This window comes from Lepisosteus platostomus, chromosome 2 (assembly GCF_059453375.1).
Source record: "Lepisosteus platostomus isolate fLepPlt1 chromosome 2, fLepPlt1.hap1, whole genome shotgun sequence".
NCBI lineage: Eukaryota > Metazoa > Chordata > Actinopteri > Semionotiformes > Lepisosteidae > Lepisosteus > Lepisosteus platostomus.
The window spans coordinates 79,158,624-79,173,548 of record NC_142612.1 but is presented as its reverse complement, the minus strand read 5'-3'; the positions used below and the strand labels follow the sequence as shown (position 1 = coordinate 79,173,548).

Below are 14,925 nucleotides of genomic sequence, written 5' to 3'. Positions count from 1 at the left end.
AGCGACGTTCCATCTCTTATTTGGTGAAAGCCTGCCCCCTAGAGATCAGATCAAGCTTTGCCTAGAATGTAAAGGTAAAACATGTGAAACAGTTCAGGTGGGGAGCTGCGTCAGCATGCAGAGGCTGCAAAGGAGCAAGCAATAGGTTTATTCCATGCTGAGAAGAGAGAAAACACAACGTATTGGCTGTGAAGCCTTCTTCTCTCTTCAGCATGGAACAAACCTATTTCTCGTTCCTTTGCAGTACAGGCTGTCGGAATCATTCATAGACATCATCTACAACACTTCTCACAATCCGGACAGTAATTTGTTATAGAAGCTCAGGAAAGAAACTGGCAGTTTTTATGTGATTTAGTTTTTACCCTATTAAATAAGAAAAAAACAATATCCAGACTTTGATCAGTTGTAACAATTTCAATACAGTATATTTACAAAAGACTAACAATTACTAAGGTAAGGTTTTCACCCCACGACCTTCAACAAAGTCCCCTGCCACACAGAGTTGATGCCCAACCTCTCAACCCAGACAAGATGTACAAAACACTAGATTTTACAATGCTTGCCCTGTGCAACAGTCATCACGTGGTGTGGCTCTGTGGTGACATGTCTTTTCTCCGTGATCTCGACTAATCGAAGTAAAAAAGCACGTCATCGTGAAAACCTTGCTGGCCACGTCACTTATCCGATGCTGAAAGCGGCTGGTTATGGGGAAATGTACAGTTACAACTTTGCAGCCTGTTTGGGAAACTTCTCCCTGAGTTTCAGCTGCTTGTCAGCCTCCATTTTCTTCTTCTTGTTGCCGATACGCAGGCGCTTTTCAATGCGAAGCCTAAAGGAGAAACACAAAGAGGCAAGTTGACATTTTCATTCTTTAAACCAGGGGTCTTGACTACAGCTCCTGGAGAGCCTGGTGTCTCCTGGCTTTTATTCCCCACCAGCTCTGGGGAACAGCTGCATAACTAATACTTCTAACCACAATGAATGGGTAACTATATTTTTAAACACATGAATGCCTTGTGTTAAGAACATTTAAAGACCTTGAGGGAAAAAAACCTCCCCTATAGTTAATTTAGACAATCGCTAGGCTAGCAGTTGTTGACTCTCGGGCTGTTAGAGGAAGCAGAAGGCAAGGCCCTGCGGTACAGAGCACGTCAGCTGGCCGACCTGAACAGCTGCACCCCTCCTATACTGTCCCTTTCAACCAGGACACGGGCTGTGTTACACCTCTCAACTAGGGAGGGTTTGAGTCATCATCTATACGAGGCCTTGAGGCAAGAAAAGCCTACACGTCCAAAACAGAATTTGGTTAATTGTTGAAAGGGGAACTCACGTTGGGATAAAAAAAACAAACGACACTTGACCCTACAGCAATTTAGACGGAGACCCCCTTATAGGCATTATGGCAAAGTTAACGTTTATCATTTTGAAGCACACTGAACAGGATTTGCTGAAGGTTATTTCTCATTGTCTGCCGAAAGAAATTTGGAAGCCGTATCAACAGTGCAGACGCTAGCCTTCTACAGGAGCAGAACTGCCTGGGACTTTCAGTCCTTGGACCCTAATGCCATTGGGAATCTGGCATTCAATGGACCTGTTATCCCAAATCCTAACCCGTTTTCCGCAGAATCCCTAATCCTAGAAGTTGGGCTTCCAACTAAAGTATATAATCGCAGAAGGCCACAGACGTGGAGCATATCAGGCTGAGGCAGAGCGAAAAAACTCCGTCTATCGTACACAGAGAGGCTGCACTCACCTTACGAAGTGACTGACGAATGGAGGAGTGAAGAAACGTTTCCTTGTGTATCTTCTGTTCATGTACCAGGGAATTGCCCATTCCTTAAATCTGTACCTGAGGAATCGAGACATAACTCCCTCAGCACAGTGTAACAGGTAAGGACCGGAACAATGTGAAGTTAACACATGACACCTTGAGTCAACACAAAGCGAACGTGTAAAACAGAGGAACCTTCCATTCTTTTTCTAACCAGGGTTCAGGGTTGCAGGGAGCTGGAGCCTATCCCCGCAGGAAATGGGCGCAAGGCAGGACACACCCTGGATGGGATATCAGTCCATAGCAGGGGGCACACAGACACAATCACACATTATCACAGCAGCCAATTAGCCTATCAGCATGCCTTTGGACTGTGGGAGGAAACTGGGGCACCTGAAGGAAACCCACAGGCAGAGGAAGAACATACAGACTCCACACAGACAGACTCCACATAGACAGCACCCCAGGTCTGGAATTGGACTCGGGGCCCCAGCCCTGCAAGGCAGCAATGCGGACCACTGCGCCAAGCAACTGAGGAGCCCTGGACTCCAAAAGCCACTGTGACAGCACAAGGAACAGCGCGCGTTTGCTCAGAGTCTGCGGCTCCACACCCCCACAGCCCCACGCTTCCTCTCTGGGGCCTCAGCGCCGACACGACGACCGGGCAGCGTGGAGAGAGCCTTACCAGTAGGTCCAGCCGAAGACGTGTTTCCTCCAGGCCCCCGGCCTGGCCCTCTCCTGGCCGGTCTGCAGCAGCCTCAGCGCGTCCTCTCGCTCCTTCACCACGGTGTCCAGCCTGATCATGGACCGCTCGACCTGCAGCAGAGCAACAGCTTACTAATCACAGGGCTGTGTGAGAAAACACACACGTTGAGCCTTAAATATCTGGACCTTTTTGTGTTGGCTAGCTAAGTAATCCTGAACTGTACCAGTGTCCTCCATCTCAGTGACGCAGTGATAAAGTTATAAAAGGGCTGTCTCATGGTGTTTGTATAACAGCTGTGTTACAGTCAGGCCATTGCCCTGGGTCTCAAGTCTTCAGAAGCCAGGCGTACAGCGTACTGGGAAGTTGTTTCTGCACAGGGAGCTGGACACTTGCCTGGGCTCTACAGCTCAGCAGAAGACCTCCCCGAGACGCTCAGGGCTCAAATTCAGACTCTTGCTCCGGTTACACTTACTTTCTTTAAGCGTTCAGGACTCGGCATCTGAGTTCTCTGTCTCTTGGCCTCCTGTTCCACAGTCAGAAGCATGTTTTTCTCTTTAAGCAGCACATACCTGCACAGACAAGACAGTCTTAAGCAACAGTATGTTCTTCCCCACCACCAAATGTATGAAGGATGAAAACGCACTGCAATCGTAATCGAACTCCGCTGGTAGTTCTCATTAAAGGATGAACAGTAGCAGGCAACAGCGGTGGATGCGCGTGTGAGCCCCGGTCTGATTTACCACAGCTTGTGCAAGTCTTCGTTGCTTTTTGTCCGTAGCTGCTTTGCAGTCCATGGTGCTCCTGAGGGAAAACAGTGTAATAAAATTCAAGTCCACAACCGATAAAAAAAAGCTAACAGGCAAGACTGCAGTACAGTCACATTGGAGACGCGCTCGAGGTGTCAATCCTGACTGAAATCAAAAAGGATTTACTGGCAAACAGCCTCGCAATCTCAGCGTTAGATACAGGTACTTCTGGAAACAAAAGGCAAACATCACATCTGCATGACAAACACATCTAATAGGGGATCCTGAAAAAGCCACGTACAAGTAACAATAAGGCTACGATACTGAAAGGAAAATAGAAGCGCGCCTAGCTTCTAATTCATGCAATCAATCTTGGATGACAACTGTATGCAGCGTGTATTCAAGAACACAATCAAACGAAGTGTCACCCACTAGCCGCCCTAAAACTAAACTAAAACAATGTATTCTAGTAGTTCAGGTGGGTAGCTGGGTCAGCATGCGTAGGCTGCAAAGGAACAAGTAATAGGTTTATTCCATGCTGAAAAAAAGAAGAAAGAGAACACAACGTTTCGGCTGTGGAGCCTTCTTCAGGTGTGTGAAGAAGGCTCCACGGCCGAAACGTTGTGTTTTCTTTCTTCTTTTTTTCAGCATGGAATAAACCTATTACTTGTTCCAATGTATTCTAATGTTGAGATAGTCTGAGGTGAAAACCACCGAGTAAATTCGGATATATTAAAGCCCAAGAACTCTGCTATAAAGATTTTTGCACTCGCTGTAAATAAAATGCCTCTGGACTTAACTGCAACACCAGGACTTAATGTTAAACGCGACTGAAGCACAGGGCTGTTCCAGCTGGCGGTTCTGACCGCACTCGGACCCGGGGCGGGTCGGCTCACCTGATTTTACAGTGGGCGCTCCCCAGTTCTGCGGGGAATCAAAAAAATCCTCCAGACCCCGTCGGCACTGGGACGCGTGGACTGCCCGGCACTGCTTAGCAAGACCGGTCCCCACACTGCTCCGAAGAAGGGTGTGGGCATTTGCACTTGAAGAAAGAGGAGAAACAGGGGGGTGCATCACATCTGAACAGTTCTATCACCAGTACAGCGTGCAGTGGATGAGAGGCTTCATTTGCAACCAGACACAGGCTACACCTACAAATAACAGTCGCAACGCTGCGTTACCTGAGAGGATGCAGAGACAGACTGTTCGGGGGAAAAGAAGCATGCCGAACGGAACAGACCCCGAGCCCTTTCTGAAACTGCCTGCAAAGTGACAGAACTCGCCCCAGCGAGGTCGCAGCCATCTTGGAAATGACCTTTTACCCGGCGTGCAACGCTGTGTCATTTTTTTCCGGAACTCGTCACGTGTAGTTAATTGCATATTTAGGAAATTAATAACCTCTTGTTACTGATTGTGAAAAGGTGTAGGGCGACGAGAGCAAAATAAATATATACAGAAATAGATGTGAAAAATAAAGTCTGCTGCCCTGAGTAAAGATGGCGCTCTGGCCGTTACTGCCGTGCTGAAGTCCAATCATCGACTTCCTGCCGTCCGCTTTGCCCTTAACAGCCATGGTGGGCATGAGCGTCCTGTCGTCTGCGGCTGCATTTGCAGCAAGATTGAATGTATTCAAATCCGGGTTTTCGAAAGGGAATTTTCTCTTCAGGACTGTCCCACGAATAGAGAACGGTAAGGAAACTCACTGAGTCTTCTAGTGGCTACGATGATCGCCTTAAAAATGCAGTCTGCTAGTTTTGACCTTGTGATTCTGTACCTCAAAAGCGAATGACCCGACATGGGTTATTATCTGTAAAACGGCCTGTAATTTCAATATTAAAAGCTGTAGGAAAGTTGGTGAATTTATTTTGATGCTTTATCGTGCCGGTGGATGTGTTTCGTAAATCGATTGCTGTGGCGTAGATAAATCGTATTGTGTGAGTGGGAATCATTACGTTTACGTTTTATTTTTGTTTGCTTCAAGATGGCGGCCGGAAAGCTCGCTCCGCTACAAACTGCTACTATGTTTTACCTTTCTGTTGTTTTTGTTTGTCAGATTTAAAGTTTTTGTCAAATTAAAGATTTATGACACATTAGCGAGCACGTTAATGGTGTCATTGTCCACCCGCACGCAATTCCAAAAGAATTGCTTATAACCGACATACCTCGTTGTATCGATACATTGGGGATGCACCTGCAGCAGGTAGACAGGTAGAAGATCCGGCGTCCGTGCTAAGTCCAGGAGACGACCCTACCGTCTCCTGTTGTCGAATGTCCGATCGCTCAGGAACAAAACGGACGAGCTTTTAAACCTTATCCAAACCGAGAAAGATTTTAAGGAATGCTCAGCCATCTCACGGAAACCTGGCTGAACCGAACGCTCCCGGACTCGGCCGTGACCCCTCTCCATCTTCAGAGCCAACAGGTCGGCAGAGCTTTCTTTAAAAACTCGTGGAGGCGGCATCTGGTTCATGGTGAATCGGCTTTGGTGCAAGAGTGTTTCCGTACTGCTTCTGTTCATCGTTCATTGAATTCCTCAGCACAAGGTGCAGAATTATTTTTTTTCCTGCCCAGAGAGCTTCTGTTGTTATCGGCGATTATATTCCACCACAAGCAAACGCGAACTCGGCGATCTGTGAGTTAGCGCAACATTTTTTTTTTTATTGCAAGGTCTCGTCCGGATTCTGTTGTTATAGTTTTTAGGGGATTTTAATCAGGCCTGCTTGTCTGACGAACTAACAAACTATAAACAGCAAGTGGATTGTTATAGCCGAGAAAACAAGACGCTGGATCCTTGCTACGCTGTTTCCTGAAGCCTCCCGCGTTTTTCCCCACGCAACGCTCGGTAGATCCGACCACGCTCCCCTACTCTTTATTCCGTCGTAAAAATAAAAACTTAAATCCAGTAAACCTAAAAATGTTACTGTTAAGTCGTGATCGGCGGAGGCCATTGAGATGTTGAGGGACTGCCTTGACTGTACCGACTGGGACATGTTCAAAGCCACGTCTAAAACCATTGACCAGCACGCTGATGTTGTGTCATCTTGCATAAACATTTGTGAAGAATTGTCTGTTTCTAACAAAACATTGACTTTGTAGAATAACAAACCCCGGTTTTCGAAAGAGGTGCAACTGAGTACGAAAAACTCAGCCTCCATCAGTGGGGATAACGTACAGTATAAATCAGCAACATATAAATTGCGCGCAGCCATAAGGATAGCTGAATCAAACTATGCCCAAAAGATTGATCCTCGGTTTAAATCAGACATCCGTACGGTATGGAAGACCCTACAGAATATGACAAAGTACAAAAAGCCTACAATATCCCTACCAGAAGACAACTCGGAGCTCCCACAGAGGGTTGACGGGTTTTGTGCACGCTTCAATAAATTAAACACATCACTCACACTCACACTCACACACACACACACACACACACACACACACACACACACACACACAGAGGAAGAGGTGAGAATTGGGTTAAAAAATAAATAAAAAGAAGGCTGCAGGCCCTGATCACGTAAGCCCTGCTGTGCTCAGCCGGCTCCAGTGTAAACAGCTAATTTCAACAGCTCTCTTAGTTTACGTGAAGTGCCACAGTGCTTTACAGTGGCAATGGTAATTCCAGTACCAAAGTCCTCCAAACCAGGTTGTCTCAATGATTACAGACCTGTTGCCCTACCATCTGTGGTTATGAAGACATTCGAGCGTATTGTCCTGCACCTCCTGACGGCTGGACCGACTACAGGTTGTCTACCGGGCATGCCAATAGGTCTGTGGAAGACGCCATCAAATTGGTCCTCTACTATACACTACAACACCTAGAGCATTCTGCTCATAGACTTCAGCTCTGCTTTCAATACTATTAACCCTCTTAAACTTTTCAATAAACTAATTGATATGGGCATCAACCCTGCAACGTGCCACTGGCTGCTGGATTTCCTGCAATGCAGACGTCAGGCAGTCAAGGTGAATGAGTTTACCTCCCATCCTCTGCCCATCAACACGGGCGCGCTGCAAGGCTGTGCACTCTCCCGACTTCTCTTCTCCTCGTTCACAAACCGCTTCACAGCACAGTACTGTCAAAATCCACAAATACGCAGATGACGCCACCATCATCGGGCTCATGACTAGAAACAGTGAAGCACAGTGTCAGCTGGAAGGAGATAGAGCAGTCACTTGGTGCGCTAACGGTGACCTACAACTTAACACATCCAAAACCTTAGAGGTCATGGTGGACCTCAGGCGCTCACAGGATCACAAATCCCCCATCTCCATCAACGGTCAACAAATAGCCATAACCGACTAATTTAAATTCCTGGGCTCCTATATCTGTAGCTCTCTAAAATGGCACATCACCACAGACCATCTCATCATGAAGGGACATCAGAGATTGTACTTCTTCAGACAATTAAGGAAGTTTGGAGTCAGTCAACACCTCCTTGTCCAATTTCTACACAGCCATTAAAGAAAGCATTCTGACATCTTCTATCTCCGTGTGGTACAGAAGCATGGACATCCTAACAAGGAAAATACTTCAACGCATTGTTATGAAGGCCTAGAAGATCACTGGCACTGCCCTCTCCTCAGCTGAATCCTTGTACACCCAACATACCACCACACGCGCTAACAAGATCATTGTGGATCCATCTCACCCCGCACACGACTTATTTCAGCTGCTCCCCTTGGGTAGAAGTTTCAGATCACTGACATCCAAAACTTCACGTTTCAAGAACAGCTTCTTCCCGACTGCTGTTTGGCTGCTCGACAAATTACGTGCCCCCAACCATCAAAAACTTAGTATTGTGGTTTATGTCATGTATCACATTTATACTGCACTGATTTGTCCATGTTTACATTGCAGGGCATTAATTCAGCATTTTATTGCATATTCGATGATAGAGTGAATTTTAATGTTCTGTATTGTGTACAGCCTCTTGTTGTCCTGTTTTTTAATAATCTGCATTGTATATTGTGCAGTCTGGTCCTGTGTTTATATTCTGTATGTTATTGTCACATGTCAAATGTCTGTAGCAAAGCTGTACCAACAACAATTTCCACCGGACTTGGTCGTGTGGCAATAAAGATTCTATTCTACTTTTTTCAGTTCATATTAAATCTCTACGGGCTTAACAGTATATCGCTTTCTTGCGGTAACGATGCCGCCCTGTAGCCTGGTCAATATTGGGATAGGAGACCTGCAAGAAAGACTAGGTTGCTGTTTAAGGTGATGATGGTGGACCAATAGGTGGTACAGTTTCCTCTGCACTACAGTTGGCTATCTAATGCCACAGTGTGGTGCGTGTATCTACTGCAGGAGGTACCAGCCTTATGACAAGATGTTAAGCAGAGTAGAGGAGTTTATTACCTTATGTACATGTGCATTGGATCTCTTGGGACAGAAACAGCACAGCAGACAACACCACACAATGCAGCCAGCACATGACAAACATGATAAATATATAGCACTGAAAAAAACATGGTGGACCATTCAAAGAGTGCATAGTGCAGACGTGCATTGAGTCTGAGGCCCTGCTGCGAGCTGTTGAGGATGCGTACTGCAGTAGGGTAGAAGCTGTTCTTGAGTCTAGTGGTCCGCGTTTTAAGAGCGCAGAGTGGGAGAATGGTCTGTGGAACATAAACGAGAGAGGTACATATGAGACACCGCCTTCTTGAAAACACGTGAAGTCCTGATAACCTGGTCATTAAGGATTCGTGGTGCTGTTTGTAAAGGCAGGGGCCTGGTTACCCCCAGTGTCCTGGTATCATTCCACTATGATCTTGGACAATTGGCCTCCCCGCGGTGTTGCCCATAATTGAGCTAATGAAGACATTCCTGCGTCTCCCCCATGATCTGCTGTGCTCTGGGGCTGATGGCAGAAGCTGCAGTCATGCACGAGCCAAATGGCACTGTGTATCGGGGCCAGACCAAGCAGGTCTCTTCTTGTGTGAACTATACATTAGGGTCCTTAAGGATGAATCCACTGTATAAACTCAAAGAATTATGTTCTTCTGTTATACTGCACTCCATGATGCATGGAGTTCGTTAATGAAGGATACCTGCTGTGCATTTCCAGCTACTCATTCTGCTCCTCAGCCCAGACTGCAGTGTTGCTAGTGTGTCCTCAGCCTTCCTCATGATGACTTGCTCATGAATCTGTCTTTGCAGCCACTGTGCGATATGGGAGTCATTCGAAACGGATGTTTATCATCAAGCCTACCAGGTTCTATGACTCGCGTTTCCTTCGTTCATTGGTAAGTGTCCTCCCCTATCATTGCAGGTGCTTGTCCCGTCCTGTGACTTGCAGCAAGTAGATCGCTAGTGCTCATGAGAAGTCTGGTGTGATGGAGCCGAGTTGTTTCGTCTTGGGACAAAAGCACAGAGGGTTTGACTCAAGAATTCAAGGCCCTGTTGACAAACGTTGATTTATGGTTTACTTTACTCTCAGCGGTGACACAAAAACACAGCTGGAGGTTACAAGGAAGTGGTTTTAAGACTGAGAACAGGCATCCTCTTTACACCAAGAGTGGTGGTGTCTGGAACAAGCAGCTCTGACACATTAGAGCTCATTGCATAGGAAGCTTAAACAGGTGGCTAAATGACACACTCATCCCAATCGCCCACTAGCAACCGGAAGACCCCAGTGTGTCAAACAACCTCTTAGTCGATGTTTTCCTGCGGCAGGATAACCAAGATTTTTTTCCTTTGCAGTACTTCTACACACTGTTAACTGGCATTCCAGTCACTGTGATCATCACGTGTGTGAATGTATTTATCGGTAAGTTTGTGAACTTAAACTGGACTGTTCAGATTTGTTTTAAAGACTTATAGTCATTTAAAACAAGGGGAATGTGTAGTAGTGTCTGAATCATGTGTTGTAATTTGCCATCTCGTGTAGATTCTGCAAAATGCTGGGAGGGATCTTTTTATCTGTGTAATTCCATCTAAATCCTTAAGATGCCAGTCTCGTCTTCCTAGAAAAAATGCATTTAAAAAATAAGTAGTGTATCAACAGGCTGCTGGTTATGAAGTTTCAAGTGGCAATTGTCTCAACAGGGCAAGCGAAACTGGCAGAAATCCCAGAAGACTATGTCCCAGAACACTGGGAGTATTACAAGGTATGTTGCCTGTTTCTTTCATCGAGGACATTAGTGCTGACATTCTTGTTTAATGACATGTTAGTAGAAGGCTGTACAGGAAAAACGCTTAAATGTGCTATTACGTTGTGAAACAAAAACTGTGTCCCTGGAATTTCAGGATTGTTCTGCGAGAAACCCTGCAACTCTGCCGTCTTTCCTGTTAGATTTGAGATGCAGTCAGGCCGGGCCTGATTAATGCTTCAGAGTCCTCATAGTAAGGAAGTGGTCCTAGTGGGCCAATAGGTGGCACTCTCCCATCTAGACCAGATTTCCAAACCCTCTAAAGTGATATGTCAAAAACGGGTCGCTGTTCTGTAGGAAGTACCCCTTCAGTCTGAACCCGGGTCTCTGCAGTCCGAAATCCAGTCTGGAATCGGGGACCCCTGAGCTTGAAGGAAAATCGGAGGTTTTGTCAGGACCATGTTGGATATTGTGCAGTAGCAGGGATATTAATCCCCAGTTTGGAGACCAAATATAAAAGGGTTACAAAATCTGTAATACCTGAAGTCCACATCTGTACCTTAATTAAGGTTGATGTCTGTATCCAGCCTCCCCTAGAGACCCATACAAACCAGGTCTTGCTCCGTGGTGAAAGAGGAGTTTAATTGTCACGGAGGATGTGATCGTGAGTTTCACTTTGTCCTGGACACGCCCATGAGGCAGTGCGGGTTGGCTCGGTGTGGTAAACAGTTCCACATGTCGGGGTGTGTTGAAGGAATGAGTCTGCTAGTGATAATCTGCTTCGAGCCCCCAGAGTGGCTCATGCTGTGAAGGTGCTCACCTGTCTGCAGGCTGGGCCCCACGATCGCGGGTTCGAGCCGGGGGTCACACCACCAGCCCAGCGTGACTGGGATTTGCAGAGGGTGGGGTGGGACTGAGTCTGTGGGCACCACAGCGCCTCCTGTGGCCTCCTGGGGCGCTTGCAGGCCTGCGGTGCGGTCAGCGAGGGGACGTGCCTCTCCTCCAGTCGGCACTGGCCCTGCAGGGCGGGGCGGTGCTGCCTGTGACGTGCTCAAACACGAGGGGCTCAAACGGCCGGGGGGGGGATCCCCCTGCTCTTCCTCACTCTCCCCCGTGTGCAGTCACAGGGCAGCTGGCGATTCTAAACTGGGCGGGCAAAACCAAATTAATCTCTGAAGAGGAAAGCTGACAGTCAGCTTGTAGATGGACCCGTGCAGAACCAAGAGGTTCCTCTGTTCAACGTCCCCGGTCTGTCCGTCTCTCTCCTTCAGCACCCCATCACCCGGTGGATCGTCCGGAACTTCTACGACCCGCCAGAGAAGGACTACGAGAAGATGATGGCTGCGATCCAGATTGAGGCGGAAAAGGCCGAGCTGAGGTCAGTGGCGGCGTGGAGACTGGGGAGCCCCTCCGCTCTCTGAAGTGGGAACCCGCTCTCCAAGAGTAACGCGTTGCCTTTGCTTGCGCCACAGGCTGAAGCAGCAGGAGGTGCGCAGGCACATGCGCCACAAGGGCGACGGGCCCTGGTTCCAGGTGGAGACCATGGACAAGCAGCTGATTGACTACTCCCACAAGGCCACGCCCGACAACTGAGGCAGCGCCGGCCTTCCGCGAGCCGCAGAGACCGCCGCCTGCTCGCCCGCTAGGCGGGGGCATGCCAGTAATTTATCCCCTGTATATGTTTGTATAATAATGCTCTGGCTTTAAATAAAGCCTTTTCAATGTTTCAGCTTTGTTTAAGAGTGCTGTTTAAAACTGTGATCCCCTGTGGTCCCTGTCCTGCTGACCCGGTTCTGCTCCATCCAAACCCTCAGGTGCACAGTCCAGTCTTCATTCACTTAATATGGGCCGGAGCGGTGGCTCTGTGGCTAGGGATCTGCCTGTGGCTGGAAGGTTGCTGGTTTGTATCCTAATCCATTGAGCGCCTGAGCAAGGCCCTTAACTCCAACTGCTCCAGGGGTGCTGTACAATGGCTGACCCTGCGCTCTGACCCCCAGCTTCTCTCCCTGTCTGTGTGTCTCATGGAGAGCAAGCTGGGGTCTGCGAAAAGACAAAATCCTAACACAAGAAATTGTATACGGCCAATAAAGTGATCTTATCTTAATAGTTAATTTGAACTGTGTCCAACTCTTACACACATTCAAGCTTTAACCAACATAGCCTTTTTCGAGAGATTTACATTCTCAAGCTTGTGACTACTAACAATACGCCAATGTTGAACTGAAGCAGCTCCTTGCTGATCCAGTAAGGACTCAGTTATCTGCTGGAGGTGGGAGGGACTGAAACCCAGCAGGTGTGGGGCTCACCAGGACCAGCACTGGGATCTACTAGATTAAAGAGAGAAAACTATTCATTTTAAAAAGATTTAGAACGTTTCCTTTCATTTTTGAGCTGGTCACTTTTTTTTTGTCCCAGGAAGTGATGGCAGTTTTGTTTGTTTTTGTGCTCTTAAGGAGATGGCCACCTGCTCTGCCCACACGTCTTTTGTCAATTAGATGTGATGCTCAGGGTCTATTACAGGGGTGCCCAAACTTTTTTTTAATGAAAGATCTACTTTTTCATGTGCCAGTCCCGCGCGAACTACCAGTGTGAATTTGAAGCTCTGATATAGGAAAAACAGACTGTGGACACGTCAGTACAATAACTATACCCATCGCTAAAATGACAGCAAGTAAAAGCAAGTGACTCAGGCTACAGTGAACAAGTCATGTTCCCCATTTTAGAAAAAAAAATATCCTACCTTCATGTCAGCATTGACACTGAGAAGCTTACTTGAGGACACTTGTAATCGTTTTTTTGAGCGTGTTGACACTGCTGATCGTGTCGATGACACTTTTATTGTGTCCCTGCAGCTCGACATTCATCTCATTCGGCAGTTCAGTCAAGTCTGGGAGGACTGCTAAGGCCAGAAGCCACTGGTCGCCCTCTCATTGGGCATATTCACCGTGTTTAGACTATTTGAGAAACTCTCATTTCAGGCAATAGCTGTCTGTGAAATCTCCAAACAGCAAGTCAGCAGCAGCGATGATTGCTGGTTTCCCTTCTGTCTTAGGCCACGTTAAAACCAACTGCCGCTAGTTGAGATTTTAATTTTTCAACTTTTCTTTTCCGTAACTCACTTTTAGTGGGGAAAGCCTACATCCTACATTTTGTGTGCAGTTTTGAAATGTGGTTCTCCGTTTCCCTTTTTCGCGTAGACGCTAGCTTTGCAGATTTGAATGCGAAAGTACAAAAAAATAATCGCGCCCCCATTCCTCGTGGTGAGGGTAAGTCTTCGGGCTCTTTGCTTCATCGTTTTCGCTCAAACACTACAACTATCATAAAAAGGGCAATCTAACTCCTCAAACTGTTGGCGAATTTGTCACGGCCATTCGTCTGGTTCGCTCCACCATGTGCTGTGGCGAATGTGGGGTTCGTGCAGCAATAGCCAAGGGAGCAGTCTCGGGGAGCCCACCCAACACTACAGAGCACCTGTAGCCTTTTCTTCAGTGTGGGCCAGCACTCAGGGAAGAGACTCTTACAACCCATTCCACAAGGGTTAAGCACACGCAAGGGCAGTAAAATGTATGACATTACATGCACAGATCTGAATGAATTTTTAGGCTATCTAAAAAAGTAGTCAAATAGCCCATTTATTTGATACCACACATTCTTGCGATCGACTGGTTGGGCACCCCTGGTCAATTACCCAAGAAATGCAAAACAGGCACTTAGAACTGATCTTTACTTTATCCGAAAAGAATCCAAAAAGATCATCATTAACACACAACTGAGTGAGAGAAGCCCTTAACCAGACTCGTGGTTGTGGCACTGAAGCTGTGAGATGCTGCTGTCTGGCTGGTCAGTCACTGGCTTTCTTTGTCTGGTGTCCAAGACATTTCTGGGAAAGCAGTCTGCTCCTCTGTGTGATCAGCAGGAAACAGGTGAATATCGGGTCGGATGTGAAATTTTCATGCAGCTCATAACAAGCCCTGTCCCCACGCCCGCCTTGGGCTCGACGTCTGATCCACCCGAGGTTCAGCAGAATCGATTTACACTTTCATATATGTTCGGTGCTTTAAAAGACGTGTTGACTGGTCAGCCGGGTCCGAGGAAGCGGAGTCGATTCGGGGCGTGTTCGTCCAGTCCATCTGAAGGTCTGCTCTCTTTGGGGGGGCGTAATTCGCACAAAGGACAATCGGGTATTTAAGATAAAAAAAAAGGTCGAACGCTGTTTTACAAAACACCTTATACGGGCAGGTCATCTTACCCCCCCACCTCACGTGAGCTAATCGCTAATCAATGACCAGTGACCGCGATGAAGGAGTTAAAAAAATGGAACATATCCTCCGTTAGAACCTCTTACCTCTTTATAACCTTCTTACCTGCTTTATTCGTCGGGTTTCAGCACCGTCCGGCGCTGCTATATTGTATATTGTCGCATAACCCCGCCATGCGGAATTTGCAACCTCATCTGAGCGGTGACCAATTTCGTTTTGAAGCTTTAAAGGACCGTTTCCACGCCGCGGGCGGGCGGGCTTCGTCGGTTTTGTCACGCACCGTCGCCAAATTGATTACAAACGCCGAAACCTCGAGTCTCCTTTCAAACGACGCGCCTCCGC

General features: G+C 47.3%; 2 protein-coding genes and 1 long non-coding RNA gene across 3 annotated transcripts; 1 reads left to right on the top strand and 2 right to left on the bottom strand.

The window, feature by feature from the left end:
- Nucleotides 1-394: 394 nt before the first annotated feature.
- mrpl47 (mitochondrial ribosomal protein L47) lies at nt 395-4,562 on the bottom strand. The gene is made up of 7 exons (XM_088621599.1): nt 4,405-4,562; nt 4,120-4,265; nt 3,218-3,278; nt 2,950-3,046; nt 2,457-2,587; nt 1,754-1,849; nt 395-829 (listed from the first exon to the last, which is right to left on the bottom strand). The coding sequence occupies exons 1-7, from the start codon at nt 4,524-4,526 to the stop codon at nt 721-723; spliced, it is 762 nt and encodes a 253-aa protein (XP_088477725.1). The 5' UTR covers nt 4,527-4,562; the 3' UTR covers nt 395-720.
- Nucleotides 4,563-4,749: 187 nt separating this feature from the next.
- ndufb5 (NADH:ubiquinone oxidoreductase subunit B5) lies at nt 4,750-12,051 on the top strand. Its single transcript, XM_088621604.1, has 6 exons — nt 4,750-4,912; nt 9,393-9,478; nt 9,936-10,002; nt 10,281-10,342; nt 11,596-11,702; nt 11,797-12,051. The coding sequence occupies exons 1-6, from the start codon at nt 4,795-4,797 to the stop codon at nt 11,915-11,917; spliced, it is 561 nt and encodes a 186-aa protein (XP_088477730.1). The 5' UTR covers nt 4,750-4,794; the 3' UTR covers nt 11,918-12,051.
- On the bottom strand, nt 8,566-14,922 carry LOC148677368 (uncharacterized). Its single transcript, XR_015930734.1, has 2 exons — nt 14,689-14,922; nt 8,566-11,470 (listed from the first exon to the last, which is right to left on the bottom strand). It is a non-coding gene; the product is annotated as an uncharacterized LOC148677368 (long non-coding RNA).
- Between the last annotated feature and the right edge of the window lie 3 nt (nt 14,923-14,925).